Here is an 18,651-nt window from a genome sequence, read left to right as displayed (position 1 = left end):
CGAGCTGCCTCCTCCATTCGTCATCTCTTCCCTGGCAGACCTTCATCCAATCTGTTTCCTCTCATAGTTATACATCTTCTCCCTATGCCCCTATTCGTGCGCCTTCTGTCCCCCTAGCACCTTCTCCCAGATCCCCAAGACCCAGCTCACCCGGCTTCTACTGGCGTGTATCGGGCCCGGCCGGCGCCTTTTCTGCCTCCTTTTATTCCAGAGCTTTTATTTCGACCCCAAGACGAAAACACTGTCGCACGCTGATTGGCTGAGTGGGGGCTGGAAACAGGCATTGGCCAATCAGCAGCTACCCGCCCGCCCGGCGGCGAGCAGAAGCCGGTTCCGGCCGGACTTGAGAGACAAACAAGAGAGCTGGGTGGGGGGTAGGGGGGGGGGTTGCCGGGGGCAGCGGTGGGTTGCCTCTACTGCTACTGCTGCCTTAAACTGGAGTAACAGCCGGGCTGGGAATTCCCCGGGGCATTGCCCCAGCGTCTCTCTAGAGCCTTACTCCGAAGCTCTGACCCTGGGTTCGGTCCCCTCTGTGGATGTTCTGGTGGACTGCATGCCTGCCTCCCTCGCACACCCAGCTGGGCTCTTGCACTCCGTTCTACTCCAGCCCGCTACATAGTCCCCAGCTTCCCCTCTGTCCTGGGCGCCACGTCCCGATGCCCTGGCTCCGTGTGGGTCGTTCGCTCCTGCCGTCTCCATTGCCTCTCCCACGCAACGCTGCCATCCCCGGCTGCCTCGGGCTTTGTGTTCTGATTTCTCGCTCTCCTGTCCCCAGTGTTCTCCATCCAGGCGCTGTCTGCACATCCCGGATCCCCGGACTCCTGTGCAGGCGTGCTATGCCTCTTCCCTGCTCTCCTGATTCATCGACCCTTCTCCTGGGTGCCATCTGCCCGATCCCTAGAAGATGCTCTTGGGGGATCCCTAGGTGGGAGTTTGGGGCTTGTCTATACCCTAGGATGGTTTTCTCCCATCCACTGATCCCTCGCCCACCCGTTCCTGCTGTCCTTGGTCTCCTTGGGGACCCCTACCCAGAGTTGCCCATCCCATCCCCATTGTCCTGCGCCGCCACCACCCCCTTACGCCCCATTCCCGGACGTCTCCTTTAAGGGCCCTCTCTGGTGACGCGGCGGGCAGCGCCTCAGGGAAAGCGCGTGGAGTCGGGAGGACTCTGGGCTTCCAGTCTGATCAGAGCTGGACCTGTCCCCAGGACTGCTAGGGCAGGGGGATGGAGCCCCGGCACTGGGGAGGTTCAGCAGCCCAGATGCGTCTTCCGGATCGGAGTTGCCAGCCCGATCTCTGAGGACCCTCGGGCTCCCCCAGATTCAGCTTGGTCTCCCTCGGCTCGCTTTGGGAGCTGGCTTATTCCAGGGCTCTGGGAGCCTCGACAGCCTCCCCTTTCATGTCCTTGAATCCGAGTGCGCCCCCTGCCGCCATGAACCCACCGCTGGCAACCTTGCTCACACCACGCCTGGCGCTGTGGGCTTGGGGGAGATACTGGCTGCTTACCTATCAGGTTACCCACCCTCACAGAATCTCACCCACTCACTCCTCACTTGCGACTGTCATTTGATAAACTTCAGTCCTTCTCTCCCTCCTACTTCCACCTGCCTAAGGGACGTCTTCAGGCAGCTGTTCGATAGACATCTCTGAACTGTTTCAAAAACCATCAAAAATGATTCACTCTCTACCCCCAAAACTGTCCCTCCCATTCTTTCTCAGATAATAGCACCACTACCATAAAACCATCTTTTCAACAAATATTTTTTGGGCAACTGCTGTTATTCTCCCTCTCCTTCACCCCATCCCCACCCCACCAATACAGCCGTATCTCCTAAATATTTATCATCTGTGTACTGGCACAAGAACAGACACTCAGATCAATGGAACAGAATAGAGAACCCAGAAATGGACCCACAAACGTATGGCCAACTAATCTTTGACAAAGCAGGAAAGAATATCCAATGGAATAAAGACAGTCTCTTCAGCAAGTGGTGCTGGGAAAACTGGACAGCGACATGCAGAAAAATGAACCTGGATCACTTTCTTTTTATTTTTTTTTTTTATTTTTTTTTCAACGTTTATTTATTTTTGGGACAGAGAGAGACAGAGCATGAACGGGGGAGGGGCAGAGAGAGAGGGAGACACAGAATGGGAAACAGGCACCAGCCTCTGAGCCATCAGCCCAGAGCCTGACGTGGGGCTGGAACTCATGGACTGCGAGATCGTGACCTGGCTGAAGTCAGACGCTTAACCGACTGCGCCACCCAGGCGCCCCTGGATCACTTTCTTACACCATACACAAAAATAAACTCAAAATGGATGGAAGACCTAAATGTAAGACAGAAAGCCATCAAAATCCTCAAGGAGAAAGCAGGCAAAAACCTCTTTGATCTTGGCTGCAGCAACTTCTTACTCAACACATCTCCAGAGGCAAGGGAAACGAAAGTAAAAATGAACTACTGGGACCTCATCAAAATGAAAAGCTTCTGCACAGCAAAGGAAACAATCAACAAAACTAAAAGGCAACCGACAGAATGGGAGAAGATATTTGCAAATGACATATCAGATAAAGGGTTAGTATCCAAAATATACAAAGAAGTTATCAAACTCAACACCCAAAAAAACCCCAAATAATCCAGTGAAGAAATGGGCAAAAGACATGAATAGACACTTCTCCAAAGAAGACATCCAGATGGCCGACACATGAAAAAATGCTCAACAATACTCATCCTCAGGGAAATACAAATCAAAACCACAATGAGATACCACCTCACACCTGTCAGAATGGCTAACTGTAACAACTCAGGCAACAACAAATGTTGGCGAGGATGTGGAGAAAGAGGATCTCTTTTGCATTGTTGGTGGGAATGCAAGCTGGTGCAGCCACTCTGGAAAACAGTATGGAGGTTCCTCAAAAAACTAAAAATAGATCTACCCCACGACCCAGCAATTGCACTACTAGGGATCAATCCACAGGATACAGGTGTGCTGTTTTGAAGGGACACATGCACCCCCATGTTTATAGCAGCACCGTCAACAATAGCCAAAGTGTGGAAAGAGCCCAAATGTCCATCGATGGATGACTGGATAAAGAAAATGTGGTATACATATACGAAGGAGTATTACTCGGCAATCAAAAAGAATGAAATCTTGCCATTTGCAACTACGTGGATGGAACTGGAGGGTATTATGCTAAGTGAAATTAATCAGTCAGAGAAAGACAAAGATCTTATGACTTCACTCATATGAGGACTTTAAGGGACAAAACAGATGAATACAAGGGAAGGGAAGCAAAAATAATATGAAAACAGGGAGGGGGACAAAACCTAAGAGACTTAAATATGGAGAACAAACAGAGGGTTACTGGAGGGGTTATGGGAGGGGGGATGGGCTAAATGGGTAAGGGGCACTAAAGAATCTACTCCTGAAATCATTGCCTCACTATATGCTAATTTGGATGTAAATTTTAAAAAATAAAAAATAAAGTTAAAAAAATAAATATTTATATATGATATTTGAAAAAAAAAAAATCATCTGTGTCCGAAGGATTGCAACTGCTGTTCATCCAGCCTCCAATCTCAGCCCCTCAAATCCATTTCTTTACCCAACCCCATCCCAGTGAGCTGTGGGAAATGTAAATCTAACTTCAGTAAATGTGACTTCTGCTAAAATCCTTCAGAAACTCTACTATTTGTCCTGTAGGGTAAAGTTCAAGTTCTTCAGCCTGACCCACAGACTCCTCCCCATCAGTCTTCCACCCCCCAGAGACCAGTTGATGCTTCAATCACAGGGAATTGCTTGTAGTTCCTGCACGTGCTGTTCTCTCACCTCTGGCCCTCAAACATACCCTCTTCTTGGATAGCACCTCCTTCAGGAAGCCTTCCCTAACCACTCCCAAAAATATTCACTATCTTAGTCTACTGATTGCACTGTTTTATAACCATCAGTTCATCTGTTTCTCTCTCCCTTTCCCCACTGACTATGAACTATTTAGGTCTCACTCAACTTCAAATCACCACCCTCCTTAACACGGAAGCATGAAGCAGATGCACAATACTGTGACTGAGTGAAAACATGAACAAATGAAAAGGGGTGGAAGGTACAAGCTTCTAGGGACAAAGGATTCAAAGCTGGGAGAATGATGGTAATGACTATAATAATTACCCTTCATTGAGAATCAAAAATTTACTAGGTGCTTTAGTTTGTGGCATTTAATCCCCTCCATAACTCTGGGAGATGGCCATTAACCCCATTCCAAAGTCACAAAACAAGTATATCAGAACTGAGATTTGAATCCATAGCTATTTAAATGAAATGCTGGTTTTGTTTGTTTTTTTTTCAGTCTTTTTAATGTTTATTTATTTTTGAGAGAGAGAGTTCCAGCTTACAGAGGGGAAGGGCAGAGAGAGAGAGAGACAGAGGATCCTCCCTGACAGGAGACAGCCCGTTGTGGGACTTGATCATGACCTGAGCCAAAGTCAGACACTCAACCGACTGAGCCACCCAGGTGCCCCTTTTTTCAGTCTTTTTATCAAGGATGTTAAAACTCCAAAACCAGCACTGCTGGAAAATCATAAAGAAATAAAATCACTTAAAGTACTAGAAGAAAATGCAGATGATTGTTTCACTAGTTTTAGGGTAGAGAAGACCTTTCCACTAAAAATGACATGAAACTCATAAGACAAAAAGACTGTCTAAATTAAAATTTTAAATTTCTAGGGCACTGGGGCACTTGGGTGGCTCAGTCAGTTGAACAGCTGATTTCGGCTCAGGTCATGATCTCTTGGTTCACAAGTTTGAGCCTTGGATCGGGCTTTGTGCCGACAGCTCAGAGCCTTGAGCCTGCATCAGATTCTGTCTCTCTCTCTCTCTGCCCCTTCCCTGCTTGCATTCTGCTCTCTCTCTCTAAAATAAACATTAAAAATTTTTTTTTTTTTAATTTCTGGGGTGCCTGGGTGGCTAAGTTGATTAAGCATCCACCTTTGGCTCAGGTCATGATCTCACAGCCCCACATCGTGCTCTGTGCTGACAGCTCAGAGCCTGGATCCTGCTTTGGATTCTGTGTGTGTGTCTCTCTCTCTGCCCCTTCCCCGCTCGTGTTCTGTCTCTATTTCTCAAAAATAAATAAACATTAAACATTTTTTTTAAAACTTTAAATTTCTACAGAGGGAAAAAAAACTATAAACACCATTAACCGACCAATCACAAATGGGGCAAAGAATTCATATCCTTGATATACATAAAGGCAATTATAAATCAGTGAGGAAAAGAGAAACACCTCACCTGAAAACTGAGAAAAGAGGGGCACCCAGGTGGCTCAGTAGGTTAGGCATCTGACATCAGCTCAGGTCATGATCCCACTGTTTGTGGGTTCAGGCCCCTAATCAGGCTCTCTGCTGTCAGAGCCTGGAGCCTGGTTTGAATCCCCTGTCTCCCTCTCTCTCTGCCCCTGCCCCACTCACACTCTCTCCCTCAAAAATAAACATCTAAAAAAATATGGGGCGCCTGGGTGGCTCAGTCGGTTGAGCGTCCGACTTCGGCTTAGGTCACGATTTCACAGTCTGTGAGTTCGATCCCCGCATCAGGCTCTGTGCGGACAGCTCGGAGCCTGGAGCCTGCTTCGGATTCTGTGTCTCCCTCTCTCTGCCCCTCGCCTGTTTATGCTCTGTCTCTCTCTGTCTCAAAAATAAAAACATTAAAAAAATAAAATAATAAAATAAAATAGTGGAAAGAATATAATTAGATAGCTCATAGGAAAAAATACAAGTAATTATTAAAGATACAAGAAGCAGCTCAACCTTAGAATAATCATAGAAATTTACATTTTAATGATATAATTTTTGATAGCTAAAAAAACAAAAGCAAAAAAAAAAGCTTTTATCTGTACAAAGATGTTAACTTTTTAAGAAGCTTTAGCATGTTATCACTTTATTATTTTTATTGTGCTAAAATAATGAGACACCTGGGAATGCAAGCTGGTGCAGCCGCTCTGGAAAACAGTATGGAGGTTCCTCAAAAAACTAAAAATAGAACTACCCTACAACCCAGCAATTGCACTACCAGGCATTTATCCAAGGGATACAGGTGTGCTGTTTCGAAGGGACACATGCCCCCCCCCATGTTTATAGCAGCACCATCAACAATAGCCAAAGTATGGAAAGAGCCCAAATGTCCGTCGATGGATGGATGGATAAAGAAAAAGTGGTATATATATACAATGGAGTTATTACTCGACAATCAAAAAGAATGAAATCTTGTCATTTGCAACTACGTGGATGGAACTGGAGGGTGTTATGCTAAGTGAAATTAGTCAGTCAGAGAAAGACAAATATCATATGACTTCCTTCATATGAGGATTTTAAGAGACAAAACAGATGAACCTAAGGGAAGGGAAACAAAAATAATACAAAAACAGGGAGGGGGACAAAACAGAAGAGACTCATAAATATGGAGAACAAACTGAGGGTTATTAGAGGGGGTGTGGGAGGGGGAATGGGGTAAATGGGGAAGGGGCATTAAGGAAACTACTCCTGAAATCATTGTTGCAGTATACGCTAATTTGGATGTAAATTAAAAAAAAAATAAAATTAATAATAATAATAATAATAATAATAATGAGACACCATTTCAACCTATTAGACTGGGTGTGGGAACACAGTTCCTATCATCATTTGCGAGAATGCAAAACCACATAACTTTTTTGGACGGTAATTTGGAATAAGTACCCAAATGGTTACTTTTTTTTTTTTAATGTTTATTCATTTTTACGAGAGAGAGAGAGAGAGAGAGAGAGAGAGAGAGAGAGAGAACAAGGCGGGAAAGGGCAGAGAGAGAAGCAGACACCGAATCGGAAGCAGGCTCCAGGCTCTGAGTTGTCAGCACAGAGCCCGACGAGGGGCCGGAACTCACAAGCCGTGAAATCACAACCTGAGCCAAAGTCGGACGCTTAAGTGACTGAGCCATCCAGGCACCCCAGTACTCAACTGTTTAATGTTCTTACCCTATAACCTAGCAATTCTGCTTGTAGGAATCTCTTCTACAGAAAAAACTTCCATGAGTGCAAAAAGAAATACGGACAAAGTTGTACACCGAATCATTTATTGTATCAAAACAATTAGAAATGACCCAACTTCCCATGGGTAGGGGATGGTTTAAATAACCTGTGTTAGTTCCACATGATGGAATCCCATGCAGCCATTTTTTAATGAAAAGAGGTAGCTTTATAATTACTGACATCAGAAGATATCCAGAGTATATTTAAGTAAAAAACCAAATTCTACAACGATATGCGCACAGGAAAACCTCTAAAAGGAAGGATCTAAGCTGTCTGTAAGATTCTCTGAGCTCTGGGATGGAAGGGGGAGCTGCCGTTTCTGTCCTGACTGGGTAATTCAAGTATGTGAGAAAAGAATTCAGAACCAAAAGGCATTCAATGACAAGTAAGTCTAGCCCCTCCCCTGTCCCTCAGACTCCTCTGGGGAAAGGGGGAATCTCCTTTCTACTCTATACATATCTGTAATGTTAGTACTTTTTTTATTTTATTTTATTTTTTTTTAATTTTTTTTTAACGTTTATTTATTCTTGAGACAGAGAGAGACAGAGCATGAACGGGGGAGGGGCAGAGAGAGAGGGAGACACAGAATCGGAAACAGGCTCCAGGCTCTGAGCCATCAGCCCAGAGCCCGACGCGGGGCTCGAACTCACAGACTGCGAGATCGTGACCCGGGCTGAAGTCGGACGCTCAACCGACTGAGCCACCCAGGCGCCCCCGTACTTTTTTTATTTTTAACAACATTGTTTTTTAATATTTTTTTTTGTAAAAAAAAAATTAAATCTAGGGAGAAAAGTAAAAAGAATGTTCACTATAGAACATTTACAAATTATACAGAAGTTTACGAAGGAAGAAAATAAATATCAGCCACTATCTCATCTCCCAGAAAAAAAATGCCACTTGATGCTGTTCCCCCGAATCTTTTTTATGCATATACCAAAAAAAAAAGTTGGCAAAACAATCACAAAACACACACAAAACGGAAGGATTCTAAACATGTATCGTGAAGGAAAAGGAAATGAAATTTATAAGAAGAAAACTTACTTTTTTACACTTAACAGTAAAGCATAAACAGTCTCCCATATTTCCCATATTAAATCTTCTTGCACAACATGATTTTTCATGGTTGTTTAGGAAAGTATCATAAGCAATCTTGCTTTAGCCAATCTTCTATCATTGAATATTTAGGTTGTTTCCCATTTCAGAAAAATGTTTTCCAAATGAAGAAAAGAATAGCCTTTGGGGGCAAACAGAGTCCAGGACAACAGAGAAAAAGTCCCCACGGTCATCTCTTTCCCCTTCCTGACCACACCCAATGGGGTCGCTGCCCAGGCCTTCGAGACCACTCCCAGAGCACTGCCAGGGCCCAGAGCCAACTGGCCTCCAACTCTGACGTTTCCCCACGAAAGGGCAGAGGCTCTGGTATGTCTTTCCTGGCCCTGGGATCTTTTTCCAGCAAAACACAATCTGAGCCAGGGGCAGTTCGTATGCCTACCCTCCATCCATAGTCTTCCTTCTCCCCCAATTCAAGGTTCTCAGGGTGCTGGTGGCCCAGAGATGGGTGCAACATTCTCATACTGGGGCTCCTCCTGCCCCTCCTCATCAGACAGCTTCTGGGGATCCTGTTCCTGGGGGCCACCCTCAGGGGCCAGCTCCTGGGCCCTCCCCAAGTTCTTGGTGCCATCGCCTAGTCCCCTGGCCACTTCCTCTCGTCCAGTTCCTGCAGACTCTAAGGCCCTAGTGAGCTCATGGTTCGGGGCTAAGTTGGGGCTCTGACTGGCAGTGCCGGAGGCCAGCCCGGGGCTGTCCTTATTTCGACTCAGGGCCCGGCGTGGCGGCTTGGGGATGGCACTCTTGACCTTGGGCTCTGCCTGGCCTTTCTGGAAGCTACCAAAACGACGGAGAACAGACCGGACAGGGCCCTCAGATACCTGGGGTGTCCCTGCCAGCATGTAGATCGTGGTCACGGAGCCTGAGCCCTCTGAGACACTGCCTTCAATGGCTTCCACACGCTCAGCCACTGTCCGGCCACCAAGTGGGAGCCGGCGGCGGCCAATGGCTGGATCCCTGGGGCTGGCAGCACCAGAAAGGGTCTCATCCGTTTCTGCTTTCTCCGGGCCCATGGACTCCTCAGCCTCCTGGCTTTCCGGACTCAGCGGGGCCCCACGGGAGAGCCTCTTGGGCTTTCGGAGAGGACTGGAGAGCTCCCCTGAGCTTTGGCGACTCTGTGGCGCAAACTTGGTGCCTTCAGCAAAGGAGACTGATGGCCGCTTGGCCCGTGCTAGGCTGGAAGTGCGTGGGATAGGGAATGGTGTGGAGGCGTCCTCGGGGGGAGGGATGGGACCTCCAGCCAGGCTGGTCTCTGGAAACTCTCCGTGGGCCACAGTGGCCATCCCTGGCAGAGGAGACAGAAGAGCTTGGCCAAAACTGGGCTGGCCACCCCAATCCGTCCTGTTTACTCAGTTTAGCATCTTCTGGGGATCCTCATCAGTGGGGCAAGGAAGAGGGCGAGGGCACAGAGACAGGAGAAGAGCCTACTCCTTCTACACACTTTTCTCCCCACCCCTTCCCACTTTGAACTAATGCCACACTCTAACCAAGCTAACATTCTTTCAGTGCCACACAGTCATGTCCCTCTCACCTTGGACCTTCACGTGCACTGTTCCGTCCTCCTGAAACACCGTTCCCATCCCTCCTCAACTTGCGCTTTGTTGACTCCTGACTCCTGAGTCTAGCAGGCTCAGTTCCAATATCACGAACACGGAGACATCTTCCCTGCCCCTAATCACCCCTGACATGGCTGGATTACGAGCCCCTACGTGTATGTCCCCCCATCAAAGCATGCATCACCCGGTCCTACACGTGTCTGATTCCTGCCCACCACACTAGAAGGTTGGTGAGGATGGGAATCCGTGTTGCTCTTTACTATGTCCCCCAGCCAGCAACAGTGACCTGCACTTGAATGGGCACCTGATACACGTTTGCTGAAGGAATAAAGAAGTAGTGGGCAGGGCTGCTCGGGGCCACGTGGGCTGTTGAGGGGTTGGTTACCTTCTTGGGGTGGCACACAGTAGGCAGGGCCCTCGTCCTCCTCGCCAGACTCAGCATCAGAAGAGAAGGAGTCGTCCGAGGCCCAGCCGGCGGAGGGCGGCTCAATGAAGCTGTGATTGAAGGGGATCTCCGGGTCGTGGTGTGAGACTGCAGGGGGCTCTGGGTCAGGCACGGAGCTCCATGGAAGACCTTGTCCCGTCCCAGCCCCTGACCTGCAGCACCCATACTCACCTGTCACCCAGGGAAGCTTGTGGCTGCCGAGGGAACCACAGGGTAGCGCCGAGCCCAGGCTGGTCAGCGCCCCCCAGACCTGCATCTTCACCCTGGACACGGCGGCTTCATCTCTTGCTGGCCTGAGGGGAAAGGAGGGCAGTCAGTGCACAAGACCACCGGTTGGGACAGCGTGGGGGCAGGAGAGAACGATGTGAGAGAGGCAGGCTGACACAGCGACTGTCTACCTCAGCGGTGCCCTTTGACAACAGAGTAAAACCCAAACCATTGAGCCTGGGATTTGGGCCTGTCAGAGAGGGCAGCATAGCTCAAATAGAACTGGGTAGCAACTCTGGTTCTGGCTTCCCCCTCTCCGGGCCTCAGTTTCCTCATCTGTAAAGTGGGGACAACTCCTAGCTCTGAGACTCTTTTTCAGGACCCAGTATAGCTCCAGGCACCTGCTGAGGTTCCCCCAAATGCAGCTTTGTGTTATCATCTGGCTGAGTCCCCAGCTCAGCTATGTTTCTGGAAGTGGCACCACCTCCAGGAAGCCTGTCCTTGACCCCATCCCCAGGCTGCTTCATTGTTACCAACCCTCTGATGGCCTTTGTCATTCCCGGCCTCCGGCCTCCCCACCCCCAGGGGAGGGGCTATTGGGTCTGCTCATCTGAGAATCCCCCATAGCACAAAGGGGCTCAAGGCTCAGTGCACGAAGTAATAAGAGAGCACCAGACAGAGAATCCAGAACAACAGAGCAGGGGCTTTGTGCGTGCTAGTGACAGGCTGGGTCACCTTGGGCCTCCATGTCCTTCTCTGTGAATTGAGAACGCTAATCCTCCTGCCCCCACATTCCCTGCTTTAAACCTTGCTGCTGTGAGTCTCCAAGGGATTTTGTAAAGGAACAAAGCCCTGTGCAAGCAACATTCCCCTGCAGCAGGCCCCCGCAAGCCCAAATCCTTCCTATTATCTCCTTTTCTCAGGAAGCTACCATCTCTGCTAAACCACTGCTCCGACTTCTGAACTCTCCTTCGAGGGTGGTGGAGGGTGTTGAGGCCTCGTCTCTTCCCCTCCGTGCCCAGAGCTGCCCTGCTGCTTCTGCCTTCCCCGCATTCCCCCTCGGGTCCCTAAACCCTCGGCCTCCTGCTGCAGGTTTGAGATTTGCCATCCTGGTGCCCAGCGCCCATGGCACGCACTCATGCAACTCGGACACTCGCAGGGAAGGCAGGCAGCCGACCTGGTGTCTCCAGGCCATGGCCACTGCCAACTACCTCATGCCCTCTAAGTGCGCGACAAGACCAGCCCTTCCCCACCGCTGAAAGGAAACCAGATGCTACCTTGCTCCCACCCTGTGGCTTGAGCTGGGGGTGAGGAAGGGGCGAGCCGGCATTCACCTGTCCTTGGGGTCCAACCGGGCGGCCCAGCAGCAGCAGGCACAGAAGGCGATGCCCAGGAGCAGCAGCAGCAGAGGCACAAGGATGCCTGCGATGAGGGCGGCATCCTGACCGTGAGGCCCTGGGGAGAGCGGGGGATGGCCGAAAGTTCAGGGCTTTCCTGTCTTCCACACATCGCATCTCATCTCCAGCTCTGAGTTGCCTCCCCCACCCCGGAATTTTCCACCTGTGGGTCCCTCCCCTTCTTCTGAGAGAGACAGGCTCTGCTCAGCCTGGAGGCCCTCTTCCCAAGGCAGCCTCTCTGCTACCCTGTCCCCTCTTCACGGCCCATGTTCCACAAGCTCTTGCTCCCAACTGTCACGCCTGATACACATCCCGGTGTCCAGACCTGCCTGCTCACGGATGCCAGCCCTGGATGCGAGCCTGGTGTCTCAGCAGGCAAGGGCCGTATCATATCTTCAGGGGTCTCCAGAGCATCCATACAGATTTCAGGTATAGGGAATGTCTCTGAAGTGAGCCCAGCCTCCCTGGCAAGTGATACGTCCCCGAAGCCATATAAAGGGCCCATTTTCCCTGGTCACTGCACCCCACACCCTCCTTTTCACCTTACCCAGCTGGCAGGCCCCAGAGACAGGGTGGCAGGATCCCCCCGGGCATTCACAGGGAATAGAGCAGTTGTTGCCATGGAAGCCAGATGGGCATGAAGTGTTGCAGCTATGGGGTGACAAGAGAAACAGGCTGAAGGCTTGGTGAGAAGGGATAGGGGTGGGCAGGGGACAGGGGAAGGTGGATTTCTGGGCACTGCTCCCCAACCCCTGTCATGCAGACTTCCCTGGAGGATGCCCAAGCAGACTCCTCCGACCTCTGAGGACATTCTAAGTACCCCTGGCCATGTCTGGGAGAATCCCCTAGCCCCTAAGCCCATCTTCCAGAGAGGCCACCCCACAAGCTGCCCCTTGGTCCCCAGCCCCCCAGGGTATACCCCAGAGTATAGGGCAAGATCCACCCCTCATGATGCTCGTCCCTGGCCCATCCAACACTAATGTGAAATAAGCAAGATGCCAACGGCATCCAGAGAAACGTCCTCAGGGTCTGGAGGTCTGAGTCCGGCCCTGCCCCAAACTCTCTGGGCCTTGGTCCTCTCTTCTATGAGATGAGGTCTCTTCCATTTGATACTACATTCTGTCCTAGAGGCGGAAAACCTGACATTGGAGACATTGACCTTGATTATGTTTCACCACATGAAGGCCTCACAGGAACAACAATGGAGTTGGGAGTCCCACCCCTAAATAACTTCCCGGCCTAGTTCCGGAGCCAGGTCTTTGAGATTAAGATTAGATCGCTCTGACCCTTCTTCAGAAGGTGCAGACCTCACAACAGGAGGACTACTTCTTCATTAAGAGCTTGCTGGGTGGGTATCCGGGAGGCAGCCAGGCCGAGAAGCCCCGAGAAGGGAAGTTTAGGACACAGATTGCACTGACGCCTGACCGAGGCCCGTGCCTCCCTGCCAGGGCCCCAGTTCTCACCTGGGTCCCCAGTAGCCAACGTCGCAGACACATTCCCCAGTCACAGCATCACAGGCCCCCTGAACACAGGTGGGGCAGGTAGAGGTGCAGCCTTCCCCAAAGGTGCCGAGCGGGCAGGGGTCTTCACATCTGAGGTGAGGCGAGACTCGGAAGAGGAGGGCAGGGCAGGTCTGGCAGGGCAGACCCCCCCCCCCCAAAAGGTCCTACCCGTCTTCCCCCATGCTTCTGGACTCAGGGCCCCAACTGTCTATGCCTCAGCAATGAAGCTCAGGTGTTAACAGGGCCTTGAACCTGGGGCCAAATCCCATAGGTGACAAGATTACAGATCCCTGGAGGGGGAAGAGAGCAGGATACCTGAGCGGTGAGGGAGCTGGAAGAGAAGCCTGCCCGGGGCCTCATCAGCACCCCTCTCTCTTCCGTCAGTCTTGGCCAGGAGGCAGGCCCCCAGTGGGGGAGGGGCCAGCTATCCCAGGGCTGGAATGAGGACCCTGAAGGAGGGGGGCCCCCCACCCTGAGCAGGCTGGCCCCCTCACCTGGGCCCCAGCCACCCAGGGTCACAGCGCTGACAGTGCCCAGTGTCTGCCTGACAGGCCTCCCCAAGCCGGCAGTGGGGGCACTGCTTCCGGCAGCTCTCGCCAAAGGTGCCGGGTGGGCAGGGCTGGTGGCACTGGGTTCCATTCCAGCCCGGCTCGCAGGACTCACAGCTGCCTGTATCTGCAGAGCATGGCTCGTTCTGCTTGCAGTGGCCGCAGCTGCGAAGAGAAGGAGTCATGGGAGCACTGAGGAGCCCATGGATGGAATGCCCACCCAGGCCTCCAGGGACACTGGAGAGCATCCAGGACACTCAGGCAGGTCTCAGCCTCAGTTTCCCCATGTTGTACAACAAAAAGGCCGGACTGATGATCTCCGTAGGATTCCAGCCCTCTCCTTCCAACTTCCCATTCCAGGACCCATCCTTCCCAGGGTCCCAGGATTAGCCCAGGCAGAGCAGCCAAGATACCTTGGCCAACCTTCTCCCTCCTATCCTTTCTCCTCTCTTCCTCCTACCCACGCCATCTCTGAGGTCTGGTCTGAATGTGACTCTTCTATCTCGTAACATAAAGTTCCATAAAAATTAAAACATGTCTGTTTTCATCACTATAATTTCAAGTTTATCATATGTTTGAAAAAAAATGCTGGGGCACCTGGGTGGCTCAGGGAGTTAAGTCTTGGACTCTCGATCTCGGCTCAGGTCATGATCTCACAGTTTGTGACCCATCGGGGTCTGGGCTGACAGTGCAGAGCCTGCTTGGGAGTCTCTCTCCCCTCTCTCTCTGCCCCTATTCCCCTCTCTCTCTCTCTCAAAATAAATAACTTAAAAAATATATTAAAAAATGCTTTCCCCGGTTTTTTGGAGATATAACTGACAGTATACAACTTAAAAAAAAATTTTTAATGTTTATTTATTTTTGAGACAGAGAGAGACAGAACATGAACGGGGGAGGGTCAGAGAGAGGGAGACACAGAACCTGAAATAGGCTCCAGGCTCTGAGCTGTCAGTACAGAGCCCAACGCGGGGCTCGAACTCACGGACCACGAGATCACAACCTGAGCCGAAGTCGGACGCTTAACCGACTGAGCCACCCAGGTGCCCCAACAGTATGCAACTTTAAAGTGTACAGCATAACGACTTGACTTACATATAGTGTGAAATGATTACCACAGTAGGTTTAGTTAATATCCCTCATCTCATATAGGTACAAAAAAGGGAAAACAATGGCTTTTTTCTTTGTGATGCAAACTCTTAGGATCTACTCTCTTAGCAACTTTTCCAACAAGGTTTACTTTATTCTAATTTCTTATTGATTCTTAACAGTTTCTTGACAAGGTTCCCCCCAGATAATTACTTGGAGTCATATGCTTGGATCAGACTCATTTGTTCATAAAATCAACTTAGCAGACCAGCATCAAAAAAAGAAAAATAAAAACATTACAGTATATATACACATATATGTGTGTATCTATACACACATATATGTATCTATACACACATATGTAATATATATTATATATATGAAGCAAAGATAAGTATATGTTGTTAAGCTTTTACCACAGAGGGGTGTGAATGAGATAGGGGGGATGTAACACGCATTTCTTTTTGTTGTTGTTTTGCTCGTTTTATTTGTTTTTAAGTAAGCGCCATCCCCAGCGCCCGACATGGGGCTTGAACTCACAACCCCCAGATCAAGAGCCAAATGCTCTACCTACGAGCCGGCCAGGCACTCCTAAAACCCATTTCTTATTGTGGGTGGGGCCGGCCAAAGTTTGAAAGCCACGAGGTCTAAAAGGGACCCTGCAATCATTTCGTCACGTGGTTCATCTTTTCTCTGCTTCTAAGTAGAGCTTGCTAGTACTCCTATTGTCCGTTTAACAGTAACCGGACGTAGGGTGGGCGAGGCCGGACCTAGGGGCATCGGGGGTCTTTTTCCCCCTTTCATCCCGTCCCTGTATGTTTTTGCCGAGGGCACCGCGCGACGCTCCCCCTGCGCCCCCGCCCCTGCCGGGCCCATCCCCTTTCTCTCCCTTTCCCTTCAGCTCCTTCGCCCGCCCTCCCCGCGCTCTGTCCGCACCCCCACCACCGGCGGCCCGTGCCTCTGTCCGGCTGCTGCGTGAGCCCCGTCAGCACCCGCCTCCCCCCAACCCCGCACGCCCGCCCCGCAGCCTAGCCGCAGCCCCGCGGCCCCCGCTCACCTGTCGCGGCAGTGCGGCCCGTAGCTGCCGGCGGGGCAGGGCAGCTCGCAGCGCGCGCCGCGGAAGCCGGGCGGGCAGGCGCACAGGCCGGAGACGGCGTTGCAGCGGCCGCGCACGCACTCGCACTCATACCGGCACTCGGGACCCCACCGGCCCGGCCGGCAGACGCAGCGGCCGGTCTCCTGCGCGCACGGCGAGCCGTGGCAGGCGCAGCGGAAGCTGCAGCGGCGGCCCCACCAGCCCGGCTCGCAGCGGCAGGAGCCGTTGGTTTGATCGCAGCGCGCCACCGCCGGGTTGCACTGGCACGGACGGCGGCAAGTGGGTGACCACCAGCCGGGCTCGCAGCGGCACGCGCCCGTCGCGGCGTCGCAACGCCCGTGGGGGCCGCAGTCGCACTGGAACTCGCAACGGCTGCCCCAGCGTTCCGCCTGGCAGTGGCACACGCCCGTGGCCGGCTCGCACTGGCCGTGTGGGTGGCAGGCGCAGGTCTCACGGCAATCTGGGCCCCAGTACTGACTCGGGCAGCCTGCAGGAGTCGGGTGGGGAACATAAAGGGGTCAGTGGGCTCAGGGCCAGGCGCGGATCTCCGCCCCGCGCGCCCTTCCACAAGGAAGAGAGGCGCCAGGCCCACCCTCCAAGAGCCGGAGACAGACCCTTGAACATCTGGCAGCCTAACCTCCTGGGGCACAGCTCACTTCCTGCCTCAGACTCACGAACTACAGAAAGCCTTTGGAGTGGCCCAGACTCCCACTTCATACTCCAGAACACACTTAAAGTTCCTGAGTGGGAAAGGTTTGCCCAGAGTCACACAGCAGTAGGATTTCATTCACGTCCCTTCCTCTCTCTCATGCCCATCCCCCCCTCCCTCCACCCCCACCCCACTAGAGATGACAGAGTGTCCCAGTGTCCACCCCTGCCTGGATACTGACCATGAGGGTCACAAGAGAAGCCACATTTCCCCCCTTGTGTCTCCTCTCAGCCCTGATTCCTGGTGGCTGCTCTCTGGCCATCCTGCCCACCAGGACAGGGCAGAGCCCTGCCAGATATCTCCTTCCACCTTCCACACATGTATAAAATGCACACGAGGGAGATGGAGAACGTGTCCATTTTGTGATCAACAGGGATAACCACCATCTTTTCTGAGAAGTTGTGGATGGTGAAGGGCCCAGAACTGAAAGTGTGGGTAGGGCTTTGTGGATATGGGTAAAAACCAGATGACTCAGGGCATCTTCCAGGAATGCGTCACTTCCTGACTCTGGGCCTCAATTTCCTCAGTGAGGCTTGGAGGGATTCTGGCTCTGCCGTTTTAAGATCACATTTCTACCCGCTTTGCCTCCCCGCTCCCCTCCCTGGTTCCGCCTGACAACTTCATCCTCCAGATGAAACTCAGGACTCACGGGAGTTGCACTGGGCCCCAAAGAATCCAGGTTTGCATCGACAGAGGCCTGGTTTCACGCACACTTCATCTTCCCGGCAAGCATCCAGCCCCTCACAGATGGCTGAAAAACACCCCACCCAGGTGGGAAGGACGGTGGCATGGCACCAACCAGGGGACACTCTGCCCCTCTCACTGGCTCCCAGCGCCCTGCCCCGTCAAGAGCCATTCCCTCAGGGCAGGGGGGGGGTTGGTGTCAGGATGGACCCTAGCTCTAGGGCTCAGAAGGGGAAATAGGAGGCCCCAGGAGGGGAGGCAGGAAGGGTCACTGGACTATGTTCTCCTTTCTTCTCAGGTGGGGATCCGTTCTGGCTACTCACGGATAGTGCATTCTTGGTCTTTCTGCCTCCAGCCTGGGCAGCACTGGAGCTCAGCAGAGGGGCTGTGGGGCAGAGAGGGGTCAGCCGGGGGACAGACAGACTGGCTCCGCAGGTGGATCACTGTCTCTGGCTGAGATGTGGGAGGCTGCCTCAGCCCCATCAGGGAGGCCTAGCCAAGAGTCACAGCCCCAGTGTCCCCAATTCCTTCCCTTTCCTTCCCTGGCCCTCCCACCTTCTGTCTTGACTACCCACCACCTTCTAGGCTGTCCCCAAGCCCCCCTCCCTTCAGCCCATGACCTCTTCCCTCATGTCCTCCTTCCCTGCAATGCCGCAATACCAGTTCAGGCACACCCCCCCCCCCCCATCAGATTCCTACAAAGACCCACCTGCCGGCCGTGCAGACATGCCGCCCGTTGGGGTCCAGGTTGGACCCCTGGGTACCCTGTGTCCAGAGCAGCAACAGTGAGACCAGCAGCCTCAGCCCCATGGCGGCCAGTCCAGCGGGAGGGCTTGGGTTAGTCTGGCCCCCACGGCTCCCAACCCCCTCCCTGCTTCCTTCCAAGGCCTTTCCTGAGGAAACCAGTGCCGAGAGGCGGGCTGCCATGAGGCACCTCCCTGAGAGGGCGGGCGGGTGGGTGCTGGGAAGACCAGACGCCAGAGAAATGAAAAGGAAAGCCGAGGGCAAAGGCTGAGTCGGGGCTTTAAGGGGCTGGTCTCAGTGTGGAGGGGGCAGGAAGATGAAGCTGCAAATCCCAGAGTACTGGGGACAGGCGAGGGTGTGGGGTGCGAGTGGGAGCCACATCTTTCCATTAGGTCATGCTACCCAACTGAGGCCCTAGCTGGGAGACTTCCCCACCCACTAACAACCAACAAGACCCTGTGAGGAAACCTCAGCCTGCCTTTGGTCCTGGCAGAGTCAGGCGGGGGCAGACCAGTC

General features: G+C 52.1%; 2 protein-coding genes across 3 annotated transcripts in view; both read right to left on the bottom strand.

The window, feature by feature from the left end:
* SLC43A2 (solute carrier family 43 member 2) overlaps window positions 1–230 on the bottom strand; it is a 37,668-nt gene extending 37,438 nt beyond the window's left edge. The window contains exon 1 of the mRNA XM_030294892.1: window positions 151–230. The gene's annotated coding sequence lies outside the window, so the exon portion shown is untranslated. The remainder of the gene's footprint in view (window positions 1–150) is intronic.
* A 7,563-nt stretch (window positions 231–7,793) lies between these two features.
* On the bottom strand, window positions 7,794–18,598 carry SCARF1 (scavenger receptor class F member 1). 2 transcript variants are annotated; one of them, XM_030294889.1, is made up of 11 exons: window positions 18,101–18,598; window positions 17,715–17,776; window positions 17,357–17,458; window positions 15,960–16,485; window positions 13,763–13,981; window positions 13,230–13,358; window positions 12,314–12,417; window positions 11,704–11,824; window positions 10,334–10,455; window positions 10,103–10,249; window positions 7,794–9,446 (listed from the first exon to the last, which is right to left on the bottom strand). In XM_030294889.1, the coding sequence occupies exons 1-11, from the start codon at window positions 18,316–18,318 to the stop codon at window positions 8,587–8,589; spliced, it is 2,610 nt and encodes an 869-aa protein (XP_030150749.1). In that variant the 5' UTR covers window positions 18,319–18,598; the 3' UTR covers window positions 7,794–8,586. The 2 variants fall into 2 exon arrangements, with proteins under 2 accessions (XP_030150749.1, XP_030150750.1); XM_030294890.1 differs by having other exon boundaries at window positions 9,239–9,446; window positions 10,103–10,212.
* Between the last annotated feature and the right edge of the window lie 53 nt (window positions 18,599–18,651).

The sequence above is a fragment of the Lynx canadensis genome, chromosome E1, assembly GCF_007474595.2.
Source record: "Lynx canadensis isolate LIC74 chromosome E1, mLynCan4.pri.v2, whole genome shotgun sequence".
In the NCBI taxonomy this organism is placed as follows: Eukaryota; Metazoa; Chordata; class Mammalia; order Carnivora; family Felidae; genus Lynx; species Lynx canadensis.
The sequence above is the reverse complement of the archived record's forward strand: the minus strand, read 5'-3'. Positions and strand labels throughout refer to the sequence as shown.